Below are 18,897 nucleotides of genomic sequence, written 5' to 3'. Positions count from 1 at the left end.
AATTGTAACATGGAAAACAATTGATTTTAATTTCAACTCAAGTGGGTTGTCCAAAATGTATTTGTTAATGTATTTTAAATGTGTTTAGTCTATAATACTGTATTGCATTAATGCACTTGAAATGTATTTTTCCTCTACACTGCAATACATTTGCTAATACTCCAGTAGCCTACAACTGTTGGTGACATTTTTATCGGAATGAACTCAACTACAAGTGTCAGTTTTCTACATAATATTTGACAGTAAAATGTAATTTGATGAGAGGAGTCCTTAATGTAATAGTAATGCAGCCTAATTGTACCCGCCACATTTGGATGAGACATTATACTGCAAATAATGAATCAAGTAAGTAGGCTATATCTTGATATGCTTTCTTTATTCTTAAATTTCACCGTAACATGGCAGTTTTTTGACCATACGTCAATATTCGCCTTTTTAGGGCCCCCTTAAACGTCGGTAGATGAGGTTATGGGATCCTAACTCTACCCCATACCTACCTAAACCTAGCCCGTCACCCAACTGACGTTAAAGGTAAAGCGTCAGTTGTATGACGGCCCGGGATCGCCATCTACCGACGTTTAAGGGGGCCCTAAAAAGGCGGATATTGACGTATGGTCAAAATACGTCCCAAAACGTCAGTTATATGACTTTTTGGGATGAGACTGTGTTAGTTTTTACCAGTAGCACCTCATTGCAGTACATGAGATCCAGGGGCAGAGTTGGATCCAGATCTAAGGGGTGGAGATGGTTAGGGATCAGGGTGCGTATGGGTTGGTAGGTTTGGTTTAGAGCCGTTTAATTTGACTAGAATGAGGCAGGAGAGGTTTCTGTGAGGGCAAGTTGCTTCAGGTCTATAAGGAAAAATAAGAGACCACACAACTTGAGTGTAGGGGAATGAGATGAGATTCAATACAGTGTCTGCTCTCTGGAAATTTGAAATCTCACTTTTTATTTAATTTTTTTTTTTATTCAGATAGTGATTGTAATAGGCCGCTGTAGTTCACTGGACCACTATACTAACTGCACACTATATTCTAACAAGTATTTACACAGTAATTTATACAAATATGACCTATTAAGATTCCTAGAGAGTAGAGTTAGTTAGCTTGCCAACATTTAAAAGTGTAGCCCAAGGAAGGTTCAAACACTAGAAACAAACATAATTCAATGAATGATTATTCCAGTAATTATAACAGTGACTATGATTGCCTGAATCCTAAAACACGGGATATATTCAATTGATACCTGCTTTGTTTACAGGTTGTCCTCAAGCACACTAAACCTGTTGAGCTCATGTGTGGCAGGGCTTGATCTACAGTATGTAATCATATTGCTGCATTGCTCTTCCAAATAGCACATTACAGCCAACAGGGAGCAGCAGCTGTCTTCCCGACTCACATGTGCACAGGGTCTGAGCAGCAATGGCACAAACCTACTACCCAGGTGAGGCTCGTCAACACTATCACAATTCATTCATTTAAAAAAAAACACATTATAATATAATCCTATTGTACTTTGTAACATAGGTTTTGTTCTCGTTCTCAAATCAACTCCCAATAACACAGATAGTGCAGCATCTTTTATGAGAATATGTACATTGAACTTAATAGTAAACTAAATACTGCACAAAGCAGTCTTCCTAACATTGTCCTGGAAGCAGAAACACTTTGTCACTTCAAATCTAGACTAAAAACGCTAAAGACTAAAGACACATCTCTTTGACCTAGCATACACATAAAACAACTACTATAATTATATTATTTTATATTAATTATATAATTCATTGTTAGGCTGCATATATGCATGCAACACTGCAACACTTCCCATAAATACTGATCTTATTACAATATAGAAGAATGGCATCTTAAAAGCGCTATATTAAATGAAGGTGACTTGACTTGACTTGACAAAGTGAATAAGTTTATACAACATTAGTTTGCCTGGTCCAACAAATGAAATGGTGGTATTGTCAGTTAGGCCCAAGGAGAGAAGATTGGCATCAGGTAAGGTGTAGGAATGGGAAGTTACTCAGTATTGAAAATGTTTTAAAATGTAAAATATTTTACAGTAATATATATATAGCAATGGCACAAACCTAGGACCCAGGTGAGGCTAGTCAACACTGTCACAATTCATTCATTTAAAAAAAAAACACATTATAATATAGTCCTTTGTAACATAGGTTTTGTTCAATATATTGTTCTTTATATATATATATATATATATATATATATATATATATATATATAGACTGGTTCATGATCACTGCAATTGGCAAATTACATTAGCCTTTAATTAACTGGTTATTAAATGGCTCATGCAACCTTTAATTGTATGTATTTTATGTACGTTTTCAGGAGCAACCTGTATAAAACTGCCTGTAACCTGACCCGTTCTACGAGTGAAGGATATTTACGAAGGCATGTCAAGAGAATCTACGCCTTTAGCTACCATGGGGATTTCAGAGTATGTGCCTTTAGTGGAGAGTGCTTTTGAAAAATTCCAAGAAGGGAGTTCTGAACTCCACTCTCAGATCCCCAATGGTCTTTATAACATTATCAAACCATCTTTTAACATACAATTTTAATCATAAAATAAACAACAAACAAAAGCATATAAACATAATGAAACACAACATAAATCGCCCAGGCCTGGTCCTCTCTTGTCTTGCACTGTCGCCACTCCTCCTTTTGTCCTTTTAGAGCTCCTCTGAGAGACTTGAGACCTGTGTGGCATGCTCATGCTATACCGGCCTCGCTCCCTTCCCACAGCTCTGTTTTATCTGTGACGTTCGTTCATGCCCCTGGAAAGACGGCTTCTAATCCATTCTACAGTGTTGTACTGAAACCTTTTGGTGATGAGACATGCAATGTATAACTATTGTATGGCACACCCCAACGACACATAAGTGAAACAATAGGGAATCACAGCAACAACAACAAAAAAGCCATAAACTTCAGTCTATCCAGTAAATGAGTCAGATTGTCCAAAAGAACTTGCAACATATTTTGTGTGTGGAACACCTTATGTCTTCACTACCCAGTATTGTTAAAATCCTGAGTGTTCTGTCACTTCTGTGATTAGCCGTTTAGAAATGAATCATTTTGGACACTACAGATTGCTGGGTTGGCTGGCATGTGTTGGGACAGAGAGATGTACAGTACATGTAATACAGTAGATGTATAATATGTACAGATACAGTAATATGTAAGTATATCATTGTTTTTGTAAGTATATCATTGCAAACTATTTTTCATTTAATAATATGATTGATAAAAGATAAGACTACTGCACAAACACAAAAAAAATAAAATATGCAGAAGAAAGACTTTCTGTTCTAAAATGCACTGTACACTGATGCAGATCATCGTGCCTTTTTCTTTCTTTTATGTGATTCTGGTTTTGGTCTAGAGCCTGCACTGGCCTTTCCTACTGCCACCTCCTTCAACTGTCTTTCTCTGTTTCGGTTAAGTGCTTTCTTTAGTGCATTCAAAATGACATCTCTGTTGTTTTGGATGTTGTAGGACGTGAGGTTGATAAGCTTCTGGAAGTCCTCCGGTGTGTAAGTCAGGTTTTGAGTAAGATATGGAGAGGAGGTACTGTTATACTCAACATCAACGGCTCCCTCCTTCCGCTCCTTCTCGCTTTCTCTCTTCACTCCTACATCACAAATATACAAATCATTTTATATTTGAACAATTGAGCTGACGTAGTCTACTGAAAGATGGCAATGTTTAATCACAATAAACTGCAATCCAAACGGATACAAAGAATATCAACTAAAACCTAGATTTGCATTTCCTGAAGAAAATACGAGGTGGCAAAAGAATATTGTTTTTTTTTTACTGTCAAAGGCTTTTACAGATGCTTTGCCATTAATGGCAGTCAGTGCATTGTAAAAGTATAAATGGGTTAATAAATGTAAAGAAGACAAGACCAATCACAACTCAGTATGCAAATAGTGAAAGAAAGAACAATTAGGTATGCAAATATTATAGTTTTGTCATCATCACTTGCAATTTGAATGCATTAGTGATATACTGTAAGTAAATTGAAGATTTTTAAACTTGAAGCTTTAATTTCTCTTAAATTTCACTGCCAGTCAATGAGTCTGTTGTATTGTTAAAAAAAACTTTCTAATCATCAAAAAATCCTAGGAAAAAAAATGTATTATGGTTTTCATAAAAATACTAAGCAGCAAAACTGTTTTCAACATTTAGATAATAAGAAGAAATGTTTCTTGAGCACCAAATCAGAATATTAGAATGATTTCTGAAGTATCATGTTACCCTGAAGACTGGAGTAATGACACTGAAAACTCAGCTTTGCATCATAGGAATAATTTACATTTTAAAATATATATAAAAATTGTAATACAATTTTAAAAAATGATCTTTATTGTACTGTTTTTACTTTATTACTGTATTTAATTATAATAATATAAATAAATGCAGCCTTGGCGAGCATTTTTTTTTTTTTAAATCTTACCGACCCCAAGCTTTTGAAGTGTATTGATTAAATTTTTGGTTTAAAAAGTTTATATACTGTAATGTATAGCCAGAATATCTAACCAGAATATTTTAGGAACATAAATACAGTTCTGCCTTACATGCACTGTAATTTCTATTAAGAATATGGCATTAGGGTTGGCCTATGAATTGGTAGTGCTTACCAGGTGCTTTGAACTGTTTGAATGAGACATTGACCATGGGAAAGTGAAGCACTATGGGAGCTTCTGGATTCTCTTTATCCTCAAACACATAGACTTCCTTCAGTGGCTCTGACTCCACTTTCTCGAAATCGATCTTCGGAAATGGAATCTTGCGATCAGTGCAGTACTCCTGAGTTTGCTTTATGACCTACTGGGCAAAAACAATGCATAAATATATTTTGTTCATTTGTCAAAGTTTCATGTGCATTTCAACCAAATCTGACATAATCTTGGTCTCCCTCACCTTAAACTGATCCAGTTCCCAGGAGTAGTTTAGAGACAGAATAACCTCCGCATGTCTGTGAGAGCGAACCACAGGAGGGAATCCTGAATTTAAGGCAAATCCAGCATCTACTAAACTCAGCACAGGATCAGTTGGTGTCAGAGTGTTGGGAAAGGCATCTGGGTGTGTGTCTGTAGACAGTAAGAATATTATTCAAGACTGCAAACACTATCAGCAGAGATAAGATATCGTAGAATTAAAGTAATACAATTGGTATAAGTAGATAAGTCGAGGTCAATGGGATAAGTGGAGCTCTTGACCTTTCCATGAGATGAAGCCCGTGTTCTTATTGTAGTTTCTGTGCAGGTTGAAGCCTCTCAGGAAGTTGTACATCTGGCTGACAATTGGGCGGCTGGTCATAAAGCCACACAGAATTTTAGCAATGTCAGTCACAGGACTGATCAGGTATGTCCCAAGTGCTGTTGGTTTACTATCAGTCTCTTTACAGAAGAGGACAAGAAGACAATAATCATGTCAATCATAAAAAAAAATTTTAAGATTTTTTTTCTCTTACGTCTCTTACAGTTTCTGGTCTCATTGACTTCCATAGTACGGTATATATTTTTCCTACTATGGAAGTCAATGGGACCAGAAACATGGTTACTGGTATTCTTCTAAATATTAGAAAATCGGCTAAACGGATAGTTTCCTAATTGCATTTCAATTATTACACAGGGATAAGCTACGTAAAATAAATTGTATCAAGATTGTCCTTAAGTGTACATGTATATCTACAAACCTATGCAGTATGTACTTAAAGTACATATTTAATTACTTGTTACATTGAGTAGTACAAAGTACTTTCTTATATAATTACATTGTACCAAGTCGGTAACATGTATGTAACCAACTCGGCCTGTTACTGTAGCTGCCTATTTCATGAGTGTAATTACAATCTGTAAGTACAGGTTATTCCATAACTTAGTTACATGTTAATTACATTTTGTTACATGTTATTACAATGTCTACTACTAAGTAATTAATTAAGTAATCACTCTATCACAGAACGTAAAATAAAGTGTTACCAAAACGTATTATTTTTGTAGATTTTTAGGATTCATTGATGGACAAAAAAGGGAATCGATAAAAAAAGAATCAATAATGTATATACTGTCACTTTTGATCACTTTAATGCATCCTTTAATGCAAAAATATCGTAATGACCCCAAACTTTCGAAAACTAGTCGTACATTGGGTTTAAAATGCATCCCAAACTCTCACCTGTGTTTACTGCTTTACCAAACCAAGGGGTCCAGGAGGGGGCGACTCCTGTGGCAAGACCCCAGATCTCAGTCAGATTTACAGAGAAAATGCTGCTCCACATTCCTTCATAAACACACAAAGAGTTTGGACTTAGTAATGGTGACTGGATCCACTGTTTGCTTACAGCGCAGGATCAGGCGTATCCCCCTAGTGGCCACTTTCTCTTCCTTATGACATTTAGTTCAGTCTTCATTATGTGCAAAAACACACATGCACTCACCCACAAGAAAGGACAACCTTGTCTCAGGAAGTTTCTTGACCATGTGACCAAGATAATATTCACTCCCGAAGTTTTGTGCAGGTATAAAGGCACCGTATTTGGGAATCCCAACCTCATATGGGGTGAACTCACACCATTCTAAATAGAGAACAGAAATAAACATCCGCTATACACATTTAGTCGCAACACTATCAAGCTACAAGCTAGTTTTTTATTATCTCCTTTCTTAACCAAACAGTGAACCTATTATAAACGTCCCGTAACTGTTTGGATAAGAAAATAATTTGCATGCGCTTATATCTTTTCCAACTGCGTGTAGCTACGCAAATACAAAGTGACCGTTCAAAAGGGAACTTATGTTTCTTGTCCTTAAAATTACATTAAAGTTAAAGTTACAACCTTTTGCCTTAGTGCAGCATAATGGGTGCCATAACCTGTCTGGTAACCAATATTCTTTAAAATTTCTTCTTTCTAAACTCATATAGGTTTGGAATGACATGAGAGTGAGTAAATGACAGAATGACACCTGTGAGTACTGCCCTGGTATGAAATTACAATGTATAGCTTCCTTGGACTTTTATAACTAAAGAGCCTCACAGCACTTTTACAATAAAGATTTCTGTTTTTCGCTTCTGTGAAACTTGACACGCGACTAACTAGTGTCACCAGTATAGCAGTATAGCATGTACAGAAAAGAACACAGCTGTATTGCAAAATTGTTGCCTGTGGGATGTTTATTTCCTCATGTCTTAATCTGAGAATAGAAATTGAGTGGCCATTATCTTTTACATACCTGCATCTACTATACTTTCTGTCTTGCCATTTTTCAGGTTGACAGCTGTGAAGATTGGTAGAGGGTTCTGGCCGTCGGACACTGTCCTCTGCATTTCAGATAGTGTACCCATGCGTTTCTATAAAAGGAAAGTATATTATATACTGTATAGTGTAACTAATGTTAATACTGAGCCAAACACCTGCTGCTTTTTACCTTTCCTTGGAAAAGATACTCTAAAGCCAGACCCCACATATCGATAAGAGACACAAGGTGTCCTTCTTTCTCTCGCTCTTCAACATTCTCTTTGTATTCCCGTAGTTGCTGCAGGGAAAACATACTGAGCACCTTTTTAGAGATTTCCTTCTTTACAGACTCCATGGACTTATCAAGGCCACCCTGTGACCAGTTAGGGTCTTCATAAAGAGAGGTTAAAGCCCTGAAATACACACAAAAGATTCAGATTCAACCCATCAAATCATTTTGTTCTGAAATTAGGGTAAATATGAAGAGTTCAGATGCAAAAGCCTCTAAGTGCCATTTGAAATTTTCTTCTAGAATGATCATTTTTATCAAGCTTGTATATTTAAGTTAAGTGATTTCACTTAAATGGCAATGATAATTACCTAATTGTTATTTAAGTGAAATTACTGAACTTAAATATACAATTTTGAAAAAAAAAAAAAACATCATTAAAGAAGAAAATTTCAAATGGCATTTAGAGGCTTTTGCATCTGAACTCTTCATACATACTGTAACTATGTTTCCAGTCTGTCTGATGCATCTACACACAAAACCGGTACTCTTGATCTGACTGGCTGACTACCAGGGAAAATGGCTTGCTGTGTTTTTATCAGTCTAAATGCTCAGCAAGCCATTTTCCCTGGAAGTCATTATGAGTTGCGATACTCATGTTTAAAAGTACATTGATGCTCCTCGATCTCACCAAGTGGCACCTGAAACCCCTGTGATGTGGCTGACTGCATCAAGAAGTTGGATCTTCCGAAGACCTTGAAGGCTACCGTACGTGCATGTCAATGCTCTGCTCCCGCCCCCAGAACACACCACAGCCATCAAAGGGACCTGAGAAGTTACATCAAACACAGATCTGGAATCAAAATTCTATTTTTGTGTACATACTACAGTATAGCAATAGTAAAACATCCCAATTTCTTCAGTTCTTTGCTGAGTGTCTGGATTTTTTGTGCTTGCATCTACATTACCTCGCTGGGCTCAGGTGCAGAGCTGAGATTCAGAGCTTTCTGTAGAGCTTGTGACACGACTTTTCTTCTCTTCACCAGAAAATTCTTTTCCTCCTCTGGGATATCAAAATCCAGACGCACATCCAGCTCTTTATCAGAGCTTCAGAACAAATCACAAAAAATATCCTTACTCTAACAATAGGATGGATTTCAGTTCAGTTCAGTTCTGTAATACTTTATTGATTTTGTTACAATTGCCCACATATATAATAAACAACAAAATGAAACCTGATAAATAGTATTAAAACTTACAATATTTTGTTTTATACTTCCAAATAACAATTTACTATCAAACTATTACTGGGGATAAGTGTAAATGAATTCACGGTTACCGATCATCTGTTTTCAGTTGCAGATCAACTTTATTCTTTGGGGAAAAAAAGAAAGAAAGAAAGGTCCACTTAGATAAATACACAGAATATGAATAAAAATACAGTATTGTTTAATTATTATATTATACTAACACAGTCTCATCCCAAAAAGTCATATAACTGACGTCTTGGGACGTCTTTTGACCATACGTCAATATCCGCCTTTTTAGGGCCCCCTTAAACGTCGGTAGATGGCGATCCCGGGCCGTCATACAACTGACGCTTTACCTTTAACGTCAGTTAGGTGACGGGTTAGGTTTAGGGTTAGGTTTAGGTCTGGGGTAGAGTTAGGATCCCATAACCTCATCTACAGACGTTTAAGGGGCCCTAAAAAGGCGAATATTGACGTATGGTCAAAAGACGTCCCAAAACGTCAGTTATGACGTCTTGGGATGAGACCGGGTTGATTATACTATGAGAGAGGATGGAAAGCAATTTATAATACTCATTTAAGTTATGATGTTATCAATAAACCATTTTTGGAAAGCCACATTCAGGTATAATTAATCAACCAATTTTTTTTACAGTACTCACCACTCCTAGAGGCAAAGAGACAGTAAGCTGGTGTTTGTCCGGTGGTGGTTTTAAAGGGAAAGAAGTAAATTCAGTGTCTACATGGTTTGGAACAACAGCATCAACTACTACTGTCCCAGCCTGGAGAAAATATGTTAAAAACAAACATTTAATAACTTTTTGATGCACACTTTCTGTTTTAGGTGCTTTATAAATCTACAACCCCACATGTGAGGCATGCATATGCATACTGTTTCTTATGGCACCAAATATCAAGAATGAATGTGTAGTTTTTCCAGTAGTTTTCAATTAACAATGTCAGTCAGGAATGTCTCTTGCACATCTGCACATCAATGACCTACTTTTTCTGTGCTGACAACAGTCTCAGAGGTCAGATTAAGTTCAGTTTCCAGGTCTCGGTTGATGTAGTAACGTAATGTTTTCAGGAAGCTGGAGCTTTCCTCAGAATTTGAGATCACAAAGTTCTCTTTGTAGGCTCCTTTAAGTTTTAACACCATGTTCTGCGTTGCTGGAACACAAAGAGAATTGGCAAAAATCCCCCAAATCTGAGATTATATCACACTTGTGTTTATTTTTACACTACTTATTTTTTTTATAAATGAATGTAAACAATAGAGTAATTTAACACTTTATTTCTTATTACATCTATTTCTGAATATCGAATTCCGGTGTGTTTTCAGTAGCCATCTGTTATCTGTGCAAATTTTAATGAAAATGGCTATATTTACCTTCAGACTCATTGAGAAGCTTGTCTACCTCCACATTCAGCTCACAAAAAGGACCTGCCTGATTTCGTGAGAAAGCATAAAGCTCATCTGATTAATTTTTATGGTGTTTTATTAGATTTTGTTTTTAAATTGTGGTATAGAATAACCATGACTGCAACTCATGATACAGATAAGAAAGCTGTAGTAAAGATTCGTACCACCAATACTCCATTAGATACACATGGCCTTGGTGTCTCAGAGCTGCAATACATATAAAGACACAATAGAGACATATGCAGTTCATATTTATGTGTATGGACATGCACTTGGCACCTATTTTTGCAAATGTTAATGAGAAAGGCAATCTCCCTCACCTCTTAGTGACCTCAAACTCTACCCACAGTTCATCCTTGGTCTGAGAAAGAAAAGTATAATAGTCACAAATTCACAATCAAATACCAAGTGCTCTGTCAAGTGACTGTTTTATAATGCTGTGATGTCAGTTTAGATCGAAGATCTCAAAATAGCACTGACCAAATCATTTACAATAAAGCATTTGGTCTCCTTTTTCCCAGGTGTAAGGTTGTTGATGTCAAAAAAGATAGTGGCACACTGGTCATCTCTCATAAATAGGTCATCATCATAGAGCAAGATCTCCAGAATGTTCTGTGTAGGAGAACAGAAGAAAGAACTGTAACATTTTTTGGTTCATACAACTCATTTTTAGTTCATACGTTCATGAATTGTATAAGTGAAAGCTAGAACGAGGAAACAGTATAAGAAAACAATCTTAGATCAGGCAAATATTTTAGTGGTTTACCTTGACGCTGCTGTGGATCCTGAATTTAAATGTTTCGTTCCATTCAGGATTGTCGCTATTTGGGATAGTCTTGGTGCGATTTGTAAGGACCGATGCTGTGGGCAAGTTGAGGATCACATAGCAGTCAGATGCAGACACTAAAGAAAAATGGAGGTGGGGTTGGAAAAGTCGCCAGTGAGAAATAATCCTTGATCCATTTATACAGTACACAGCCCTTGATAATAATGAAGAGAGATTTTTGTTGTGTCAGTTATTAGATATCCCAGAAATGCCTTCAAAAATCTGTTAGGTGGGCAAAGGATTGTACTGTATACTAACATAGAATTTGAGATTGGAAAAATTATTCTACTCTATTTATTACATCAAAAGAGAACGCTCTATAATAAACAGGCACATGTAATGAGCAGAGATGGTCCACACGAAAACACAAAAAATGTTTCTTCAAAACTGCAAACAGGTTTAGACATGTTTGCTGTAAGGTTTACACTTCTGCTAAATGTGTACTGTAAATGAATTTGAAATGAGATTGTCTCACCGTAGTCATAAGACCGATGGATCTTCGCATGTAAAATTTTGACAGACAGATTCCAGTATGGCTTGACTTCTCTCTGTTGAAAGAAACAGAAAATTAAGTAGTTGAGAAATAATGCCATTTGGATTACAAAAGTGTTTGAATACCAAGATCTACACTGTTTATTCACATAGATGGTTAACATAAAGCATCATAACTCCCTCAATTCAGGAAAGTAAAGTGTTTGACAAACAGTATCTGATTACAAAAATCTCAATTACAAGTCAAGTCTTTTAAAGAAATTAAAAGAGAAAAGACAAGCTAACCTTAAGCATTGTTGAGGGTTTGTGCAGAGATGTGGATCCAGCTGCTTTGCAAACACAAATGTGTAAGAGTGTAAGAGCCAAATGTAGTACAGCACAGCTTGAAAAGCTAGTTTTCCTGCTTATCTATTCATCGTGCAGTACAAAAACTTTTTGACTGCATACCAAAGACAGGTTTTCATGAAAACAAAAATATTGATGAGACATGCCATGACAGATGTGAACTGATAAAACATACTGTATATTATGTAACAGGAGAGCATATATTCACCTCAATGGGAATTGGACATCAAATTCCTCTACACTGCTGTCATCTCTTTGTCGATGTTTCACCCAGGTGAGTCTTATTTTTAAACGTATGTAGTGTTCATATTGCAATGTTTGTCCCCTCCTCTATTGTATTTCTAAAATGATTTGCTTATAAGTTGCATTATTTCAGTCTTCAGCATCTAGATTGGTATATTCACTTGCTGACTTATTTTTCTATGGATTTTAAGTAGATACTCAACCAGGTAAATGGATGCAAGGTTGCTTTAGAAGAATCCGTCAGCGAGTCTGCCAATAAATCGTGAAGTATCAGTGCCTTTCCTCTTTCAAGCATGTATCACATGGTAAGAGATTAGAGCTGTCAACCTATTCAGCAAAATGTTTTTCTTAGTCATTAAAATGCACATCCCACTTTGAGTTTATTCACCATAAATAGATTTAAATGAAAAGAGAAAATGAGAATGAAGAGCAACACACAATTATGCCTACTGTTCATTCAGATAATCATTTGATCTTAATTGAACAAATACAAAAAACTTAAATGCCTAATTAACTTTGACCAGACTTTCCTAATCCCATAAAAGGCTATTATATAAATTACGTACTCAACATGTTGTCATTGCTATTAATGAATGTTGCCAGCATTGTCATTATTTTCTGCACGTGCCAAATCTTCCCAAGGTGTCCAAGTCAGAGAGTGTGTGGTGAGCTCACCTAAATATGTTTTTATATTTAGAAACAGTCTCAGTCAACTGACTCCACCAGTTGAGCAACGTCAACTCAAGTCATTTATATAGCGCTTTTAACAATATGGACTGTTTCAAAGCAGCTTTACAGTGATTATAGGACATTAAAGCTGCAGGCAGCAATGAAAGGGCCCTCCCTTACGAAAAATATATTGCAGTATATTGGAAAAAAATACCATGTGATATATAAGGCAATATATTCCCATAAATAGGATTTAATATTTATATTGTCCAATATATTGTAATATATGCATAGTCCATTTATGTATGTATGTATATATATATATGTATATATATATATATATATATATATATATATATATATATATATATATATATATATATATATATGATTTTACATGTTATAATTTCCAAATAAACAACCATATTATGGACATTGCATAGTTATTTAGCTCAAATAAAATATCTTTAATAATTTACAAATATGCTAATTACTGCAACTGCATTACACAAATAAGTTTTATTAAAACATATGCTTTTCCACAGTTCCCATAGGTCCTTTAAAGATTTTATATTACTTATTTATTCGTTATTTTTTTGCATTTTGTTTATAGATATTTTATTTATATTTTATAACTGCTTTGCTGAAAGTTTGAAATAGACATTGGTCATTGAAATTCCTTCAATTTATATTGTATAATTTGTATATTTTCTGTTCAATGGCACTCTTTAAAAATGTTGCACTGTTAATGTAGTAAATCACATTTCCTTTGTCTGACCATATGCAAGGCGTTTTGTGGTTTTGTCTTGTTCTTGTCTGTCATGTGATTTCCTGTTTGTCATGTGATCCTGCCATGTGTCTTGTCCCATGTTCAGCTGTTCCCCATATGCCTTATTCACAGCAGCGCCATCTTTGATTTTTGATGAGAATGAAAGCGAGGCTGTGAGGGATAGACATGCATCTCTTCAATACTGTTATTTAATGTGTTTTCGGATTGTTCTGCTCATGAAACACTGGAAAAATATCTTTCCAAGAAATGTCAGTTGACAAAAAAACTCCCGACAATGTAAGCTGTGGAAAATTGTAAGTATAGCCGCTTTATTCAGCTTTTTACAGCTGATGCCATTGGAAACACGGTAAGTCTCTCACAGCCTCACTTTCATACCTGTCATGGCGCAGCTCTGAATAAGGTCTATTGTGTTGACTGGTCTTCCCAAGTGTTTCAGTTTAAGCACGCCCCCTTGTTATCTTGTTTAGCTTGTGTTCCCTTGTGTTTAAGCCCTGTGTTTAAGTTCAGTTCTTGTGAGTTCTTGATCTTGTAATGTTTGTTGTTTTCTCCTTGTTCCCGTCCAGAGTTCCCTGTTCCTGTTCTGAGTGTTCTGTTGTTTACCCTGGTTTACCTGTTTGTTTGTTTGTTTATTAATGTGCCTGCAATTGGATTCACTCTCCGCTTCATTGCTGCCTGCATCGTTACAGATGCAGAACAGTTCAAGTGAAATGCTGTAAATGCAATTTTTGCCAAATATGCAGATATTTCAGACACATTTTCATTCAATATTTTACTGCTTCATACAGCATCTGTTTGAACTAGAATAAAGTTCAAAATAAGCCTATCAATGAAGTGGAGTCAACGTTTTTCAATCAGTTTTATTTTGATAAACGTGACACAATATAACATCGCGACTACATGAAAAGACTGTTTACTGTTAAAAAAATAACTTGTGAGCTTTAGTGGAACTAAAGGTGTGAGAATAAACACAAAACAAAATTTGTCATGCGGTAAATCCGGCGAATCGTGCACAGCTGTGCAGTGCAGTTTGCACTGAAACTGGCTTTTGGACCTTGAACCGTTTGGTTACCAGTAAAGTGCATTATATGGAGAAAAATCCTAGAATGTTTTCATCAAAAACCTTTTTTTGATCTTGGATGACATTGGGGTGAGTAATTTATCAGCAAAAGTTTTTTTTTTTTAAGTGAACTTCTCCTTTAAGCATACCATTTTGTAAATAATTACTTATTCATCAACAATTACTTATAACTATTTAACAGTACCACTAATAGTTCATACCACTGTATGCTCAAAATTGTACTGAGATGATGTTCTAACTTGGTAACAATTTTGAGCATACATGTCGCTTAAGACCAGCGCATGCGAATTTTAACCCAGAGATAGGTTCTGCGCATGCGTCTGTGACATAACCAAGGGACACCTCCATCCAGCCATCCAGTCGTCACTAGCATGTGATGTCGTTAAACCACCAGAAGATGGCGCCAGTCGCTAAACCATAGGAGACTTTGAGGAAGCGTCGCTTGCCCCACACACTTTGGAAACACAACGGCTAATGTGATGATGGTCTGTTTCTATTTTACACAGTTATGTAAACCAGTTTTATTATATATGTTTCCTATTCTGGCTACATTTGATTCTAGATACTTTTCAGGCCTATCCAGTCAGTGGCTCGAGGGAGAGGGCCGGACGCTCCCCATGGTAGGCTATGTGTTCCCAGTTTTTGCTCACGTGCATAGCTAAAAGAAATATTAGAACACACCCGAGATAAGTGTAAATGTGTTTTGACCAGACTTTGCATTTGTCGTTAGCAGTTTGAATAACATTTTTTTGCTCAGACATTCACATATAGCGTTCAAATATCCTCCTCCCCAAATGCCTCCCACACATTAATTTACATTCAGACTCTGACTGCTCTGTTCTAGGTTGAAGTCTTTAGCATGCTTCTATAAGTAGAGATTTGTGGATGAAATCCTGAAACCAAGCTAAAGTGGGACACTGGAGGGGGAAGGGAAATCTTTATCCTAAAAAGCCTAAATTCTGCATGACATTTTATAAGTGCACATTGTTCCACTGGGAAAATAATATTTCTGCTATTTGTTTGGATATTTATTTTAAATCTATTATTTTAGATAGATGATTTATCAGTGCAAACGTCATGGTTGATTTTCTTTGTGAGAGAAAAGAAAATAATTAAATGTGTGTGATTATGTTTACAGTTTCTTTTAAATGATTAAATTGTTTTTCTTTCATGTTTTCTAAGACTGCATAGCTTTGGTGTGCTTTCTGAATTCTTTATAAACTTTTAATAACTTTTTTTTAATTTTAGGACGTGTTTGCCTTTGTTAAAGGCAAACAAATTATAAAGCTCCCACTGAACATAAAGAAAAACCAAAAACATGAACAAATTCCACATCTCTTTGCAGCCCAGCTTATTTAATTGGAGTGATTGTCTGAGATTATGTCTCAAAGATGAGAGTGATGATGGCTATAAACACTCCTTTTCCACCTGTAATGGCTCTGAAACCCCACATCAGACTTGATGTGCTCTGATAAGAAACCTTAGCCTGTGTAGGCTACTTAGACACACACACACACACACACACACACATACAAACACGCCTGTGTAGCTTACACCCGCACAAGCACGTAAACAATCCTACTTAACACCCACAGACTCCAGGTCAGATAGGTTTCTGCTGGTATTATGTGGTTTATTATGATTTGAAGATGGTAGCACTGGTTTGAACAGGAGAGCAGAGGGTGAGAGATGGTATTGATTTGTTAAATCTGAATGAGAGGCTTTACTCTATAGGTAACATGATGGAAGAGAAAGAGAAGAAAACATTGACCACATGCTCTCCAGAACAATTATCTGAAAATCACTTGTTTAAAAATAGTCAGGTCTTTTTCTAATCCTTGCGAACATAAAAAACAACAACAACAACAAAAAAAAACCTCTGATGATTTTGAGCCGTTACATATAAGAATATGTGACTTGCCGTAATAGGCTACCAGACTTCAAATAATTATTTAATTGATTGTCATCCACTATAGCATATTAAATGTTATTTTTGTAGCATATACTATTCTGTCGAGGTGAACCAGATATTGTATGCTGTTTAATATAATTTATATAAATATTTACAATTTTACATATAATCAATCAATCAGTACTGGTGAATTAAATATGAGTGAATGTTTATTTTATTATGTATTACCTCTGCTCCTCTGATTATGCTGCATGCACAGATACAAACACCTCTATTCATTTCATTTATTTTAATTTGCTTTAAACACATTATGTCTTTTTGCAGAAAAAAACCCAAACCTGTTTTATGTGCCATTAAATCAAGCAGCAATGCCATATTATTACGGCGTGGATTTATTAGACATTGCATTATGCCTCTTGGTGTTGAGTTTAAGAGTTTAAGGCCATGTTTGCATGTCATGTGAGGGTTGAAACTCTTGAACTTCCTTACTTTCTCACCCCCAAACATAAACAACAATCAACCTTTGTGCAAGAGGATGAGCTTTTCAAAATATATATAATTTCCGATCAACCCCTCTCTGATAGTAGCGTGGTATGTTTTGAAACTGTTCCCAGGTTTTGGCGCTACTTGCCTCCATGCACATTGGACATGTTGTAGATGGCAGAAAGAGGTACGGGGAACATTAGCAGAATAAAGGTGCTAGCGATACAGAAGAGAGCCTGCTTAGCTCTAGTAATGAGCTATTAAGAGCAAGATAGGGCTCAAGTCTCTCCCCCCTCAGCCTTTTTTACAGCCAAAACACACTTTGTCTGTATATCAGCCGAGTAAGAACACACTATTGGAAATGGCAGGTGGAATCTGTTATTGATGTATGTTTTACCCTATTACAGTAATATTATTCATTGCTGAAATAGGGGGAATATATTTAGGTTATTATGAATAGTACCTATACTTTTGTGCCTTTTATTTTTATTTCTAGACTGACCAGTCACAGATTTGCGATGTAGTTTTACAAACTAATTAGTAATTAGAGAAGCATATCACTACCATATCAGTTTAACAGCCAATATAAGAGTTTTATTTTTCATATTATTGATATTGATATTTAGTTGTGCATGCTTATTTTATGTTTAACATTGATTTAATAACACTGTTAAATGTCATACTATATACTTTGTACTGTATATATCAAATTATGATGCCTAAATTAATTTGCAGCATTTAATGAGTTTAATGTTTTTTTTTTTAACAATGCAGAAAATGTATGAATGTTTAATTATAAGAGTCTGAAAAGTTCCACATATTCATAACATCCCCCACAGAGACATTTTATGAAACATGTTTTCTATATTTAAAATGAAAGTAGTGATCATAGTTCTGACTTTTTTCCATCCTTCTTATGCGTGCCTGTTTTGTTTCTCCATAATGCTCAGGAGGTTTGTAAAATCTTGGAGTTCTGATAGCTGTGTAACCCAAATGGTGCATTGCCTAGACTCAAAGGACCTGGTCAAAATGAGTTTTCCCATCTTCAGGTATTGTCACGGCATGCCTTGTTTCTTATTTATACATTGATATGTCTCACCATCTGTCTTTTTGTCTCTATCTATGTTTATCCGCCCATCTCCCCTTTGTCCCTCTTCTCTTTTGACGCTGAAGTGTTTTGTTGTCTCTAAATAAATGAGGTGGGTGAGTTTTGCCATTCTGACACTGTGGGCTTCACTTACCATCTGATGGGAGGCTATACCAGCAGTGACACAATGGAGAAAAACAGAGGAAGAGGAAAAGGCACTCATATTGTCCTAGGATCCTCACAGCTACTTAATTAAGGAAATATCTGAATAACCTTAGCACAGAAATGTAAAATAAAATAAAAACATGATGAAAGCACAAAAATGTCCCATCGAAAAATATTAGCATTTCACAATGTAATGACTGCTTTTGTTAATGATAGAAATGTCTAAACTGAAGGTCAGGACTTTAATTCCAACACAAATAATTAAATTGTTGCATCTACTGAGGCATTTTCAAATAATACTTCCTTTATACCACATACTTTAATTAAATACTTATAATTTATAAATAGCTATCAAAAGTTTTTTTTTAGTAATTTGCATGATTACAGGGTCAAATATTTTCTAAAATGTTGCCAGGTGCAGTGGACTGTGCACATGCTCAGCACATCAAAAAACTGATGGCTCTTTACTAGGTTTGAGTCCAATCCCATTCTTCTCCTCAGCAGTACACTCTTTGCTATAAGCTTTTGCCATTGTCTGCCCAGCATCTAGTTATTGGACCAGTATAGAAATTGCAAATTATGTTGTTCAGTCATGTTGGCAGCTTGTATATAAGGGATACTCGGTTAAGC

At 35.8% G+C, this 18,897-nt stretch overlaps 1 protein-coding gene across 1 annotated transcript; it reads right to left on the bottom strand.

The window, feature by feature from the left end:
• Positions 1-2,831: 2,831 nt before the first annotated feature.
• On the bottom strand, positions 2,832-11,888 carry pla2g4f.1 (phospholipase A2, group IVF, tandem duplicate 1). The gene is made up of 20 exons (XM_039669943.2): positions 11,781-11,888; positions 11,479-11,551; positions 10,944-11,080; positions 10,658-10,789; positions 10,498-10,538; positions 10,342-10,384; positions 10,145-10,202; positions 9,758-9,924; positions 9,417-9,536; positions 8,844-8,878; positions 8,473-8,611; positions 8,196-8,332; positions 7,466-7,688; positions 7,271-7,388; positions 6,478-6,615; positions 6,216-6,320; positions 5,255-5,434; positions 4,956-5,125; positions 4,673-4,859; positions 2,832-3,660 (listed from the first exon to the last, which is right to left on the bottom strand). The coding sequence occupies exons 1-20, from the start codon at positions 11,787-11,789 to the stop codon at positions 3,365-3,367; spliced, it is 2,508 nt and encodes an 835-aa protein (XP_039525877.2). The 5' UTR covers positions 11,790-11,888; the 3' UTR covers positions 2,832-3,364.
• Between the last annotated feature and the right edge of the window lie 7,009 nt (positions 11,889-18,897).

This window comes from Pimephales promelas, chromosome 15 (genome assembly GCF_988280905.1).
Source record: "Pimephales promelas chromosome 15, fPimPro1.hap1.1, whole genome shotgun sequence".
NCBI classification, from domain to species: domain Eukaryota; kingdom Metazoa; phylum Chordata; class Actinopteri; order Cypriniformes; family Leuciscidae; genus Pimephales; species Pimephales promelas.
Note: the sequence above shows the minus strand (reverse complement) of the source record. Positions and strands in the feature narration are given on the sequence as shown.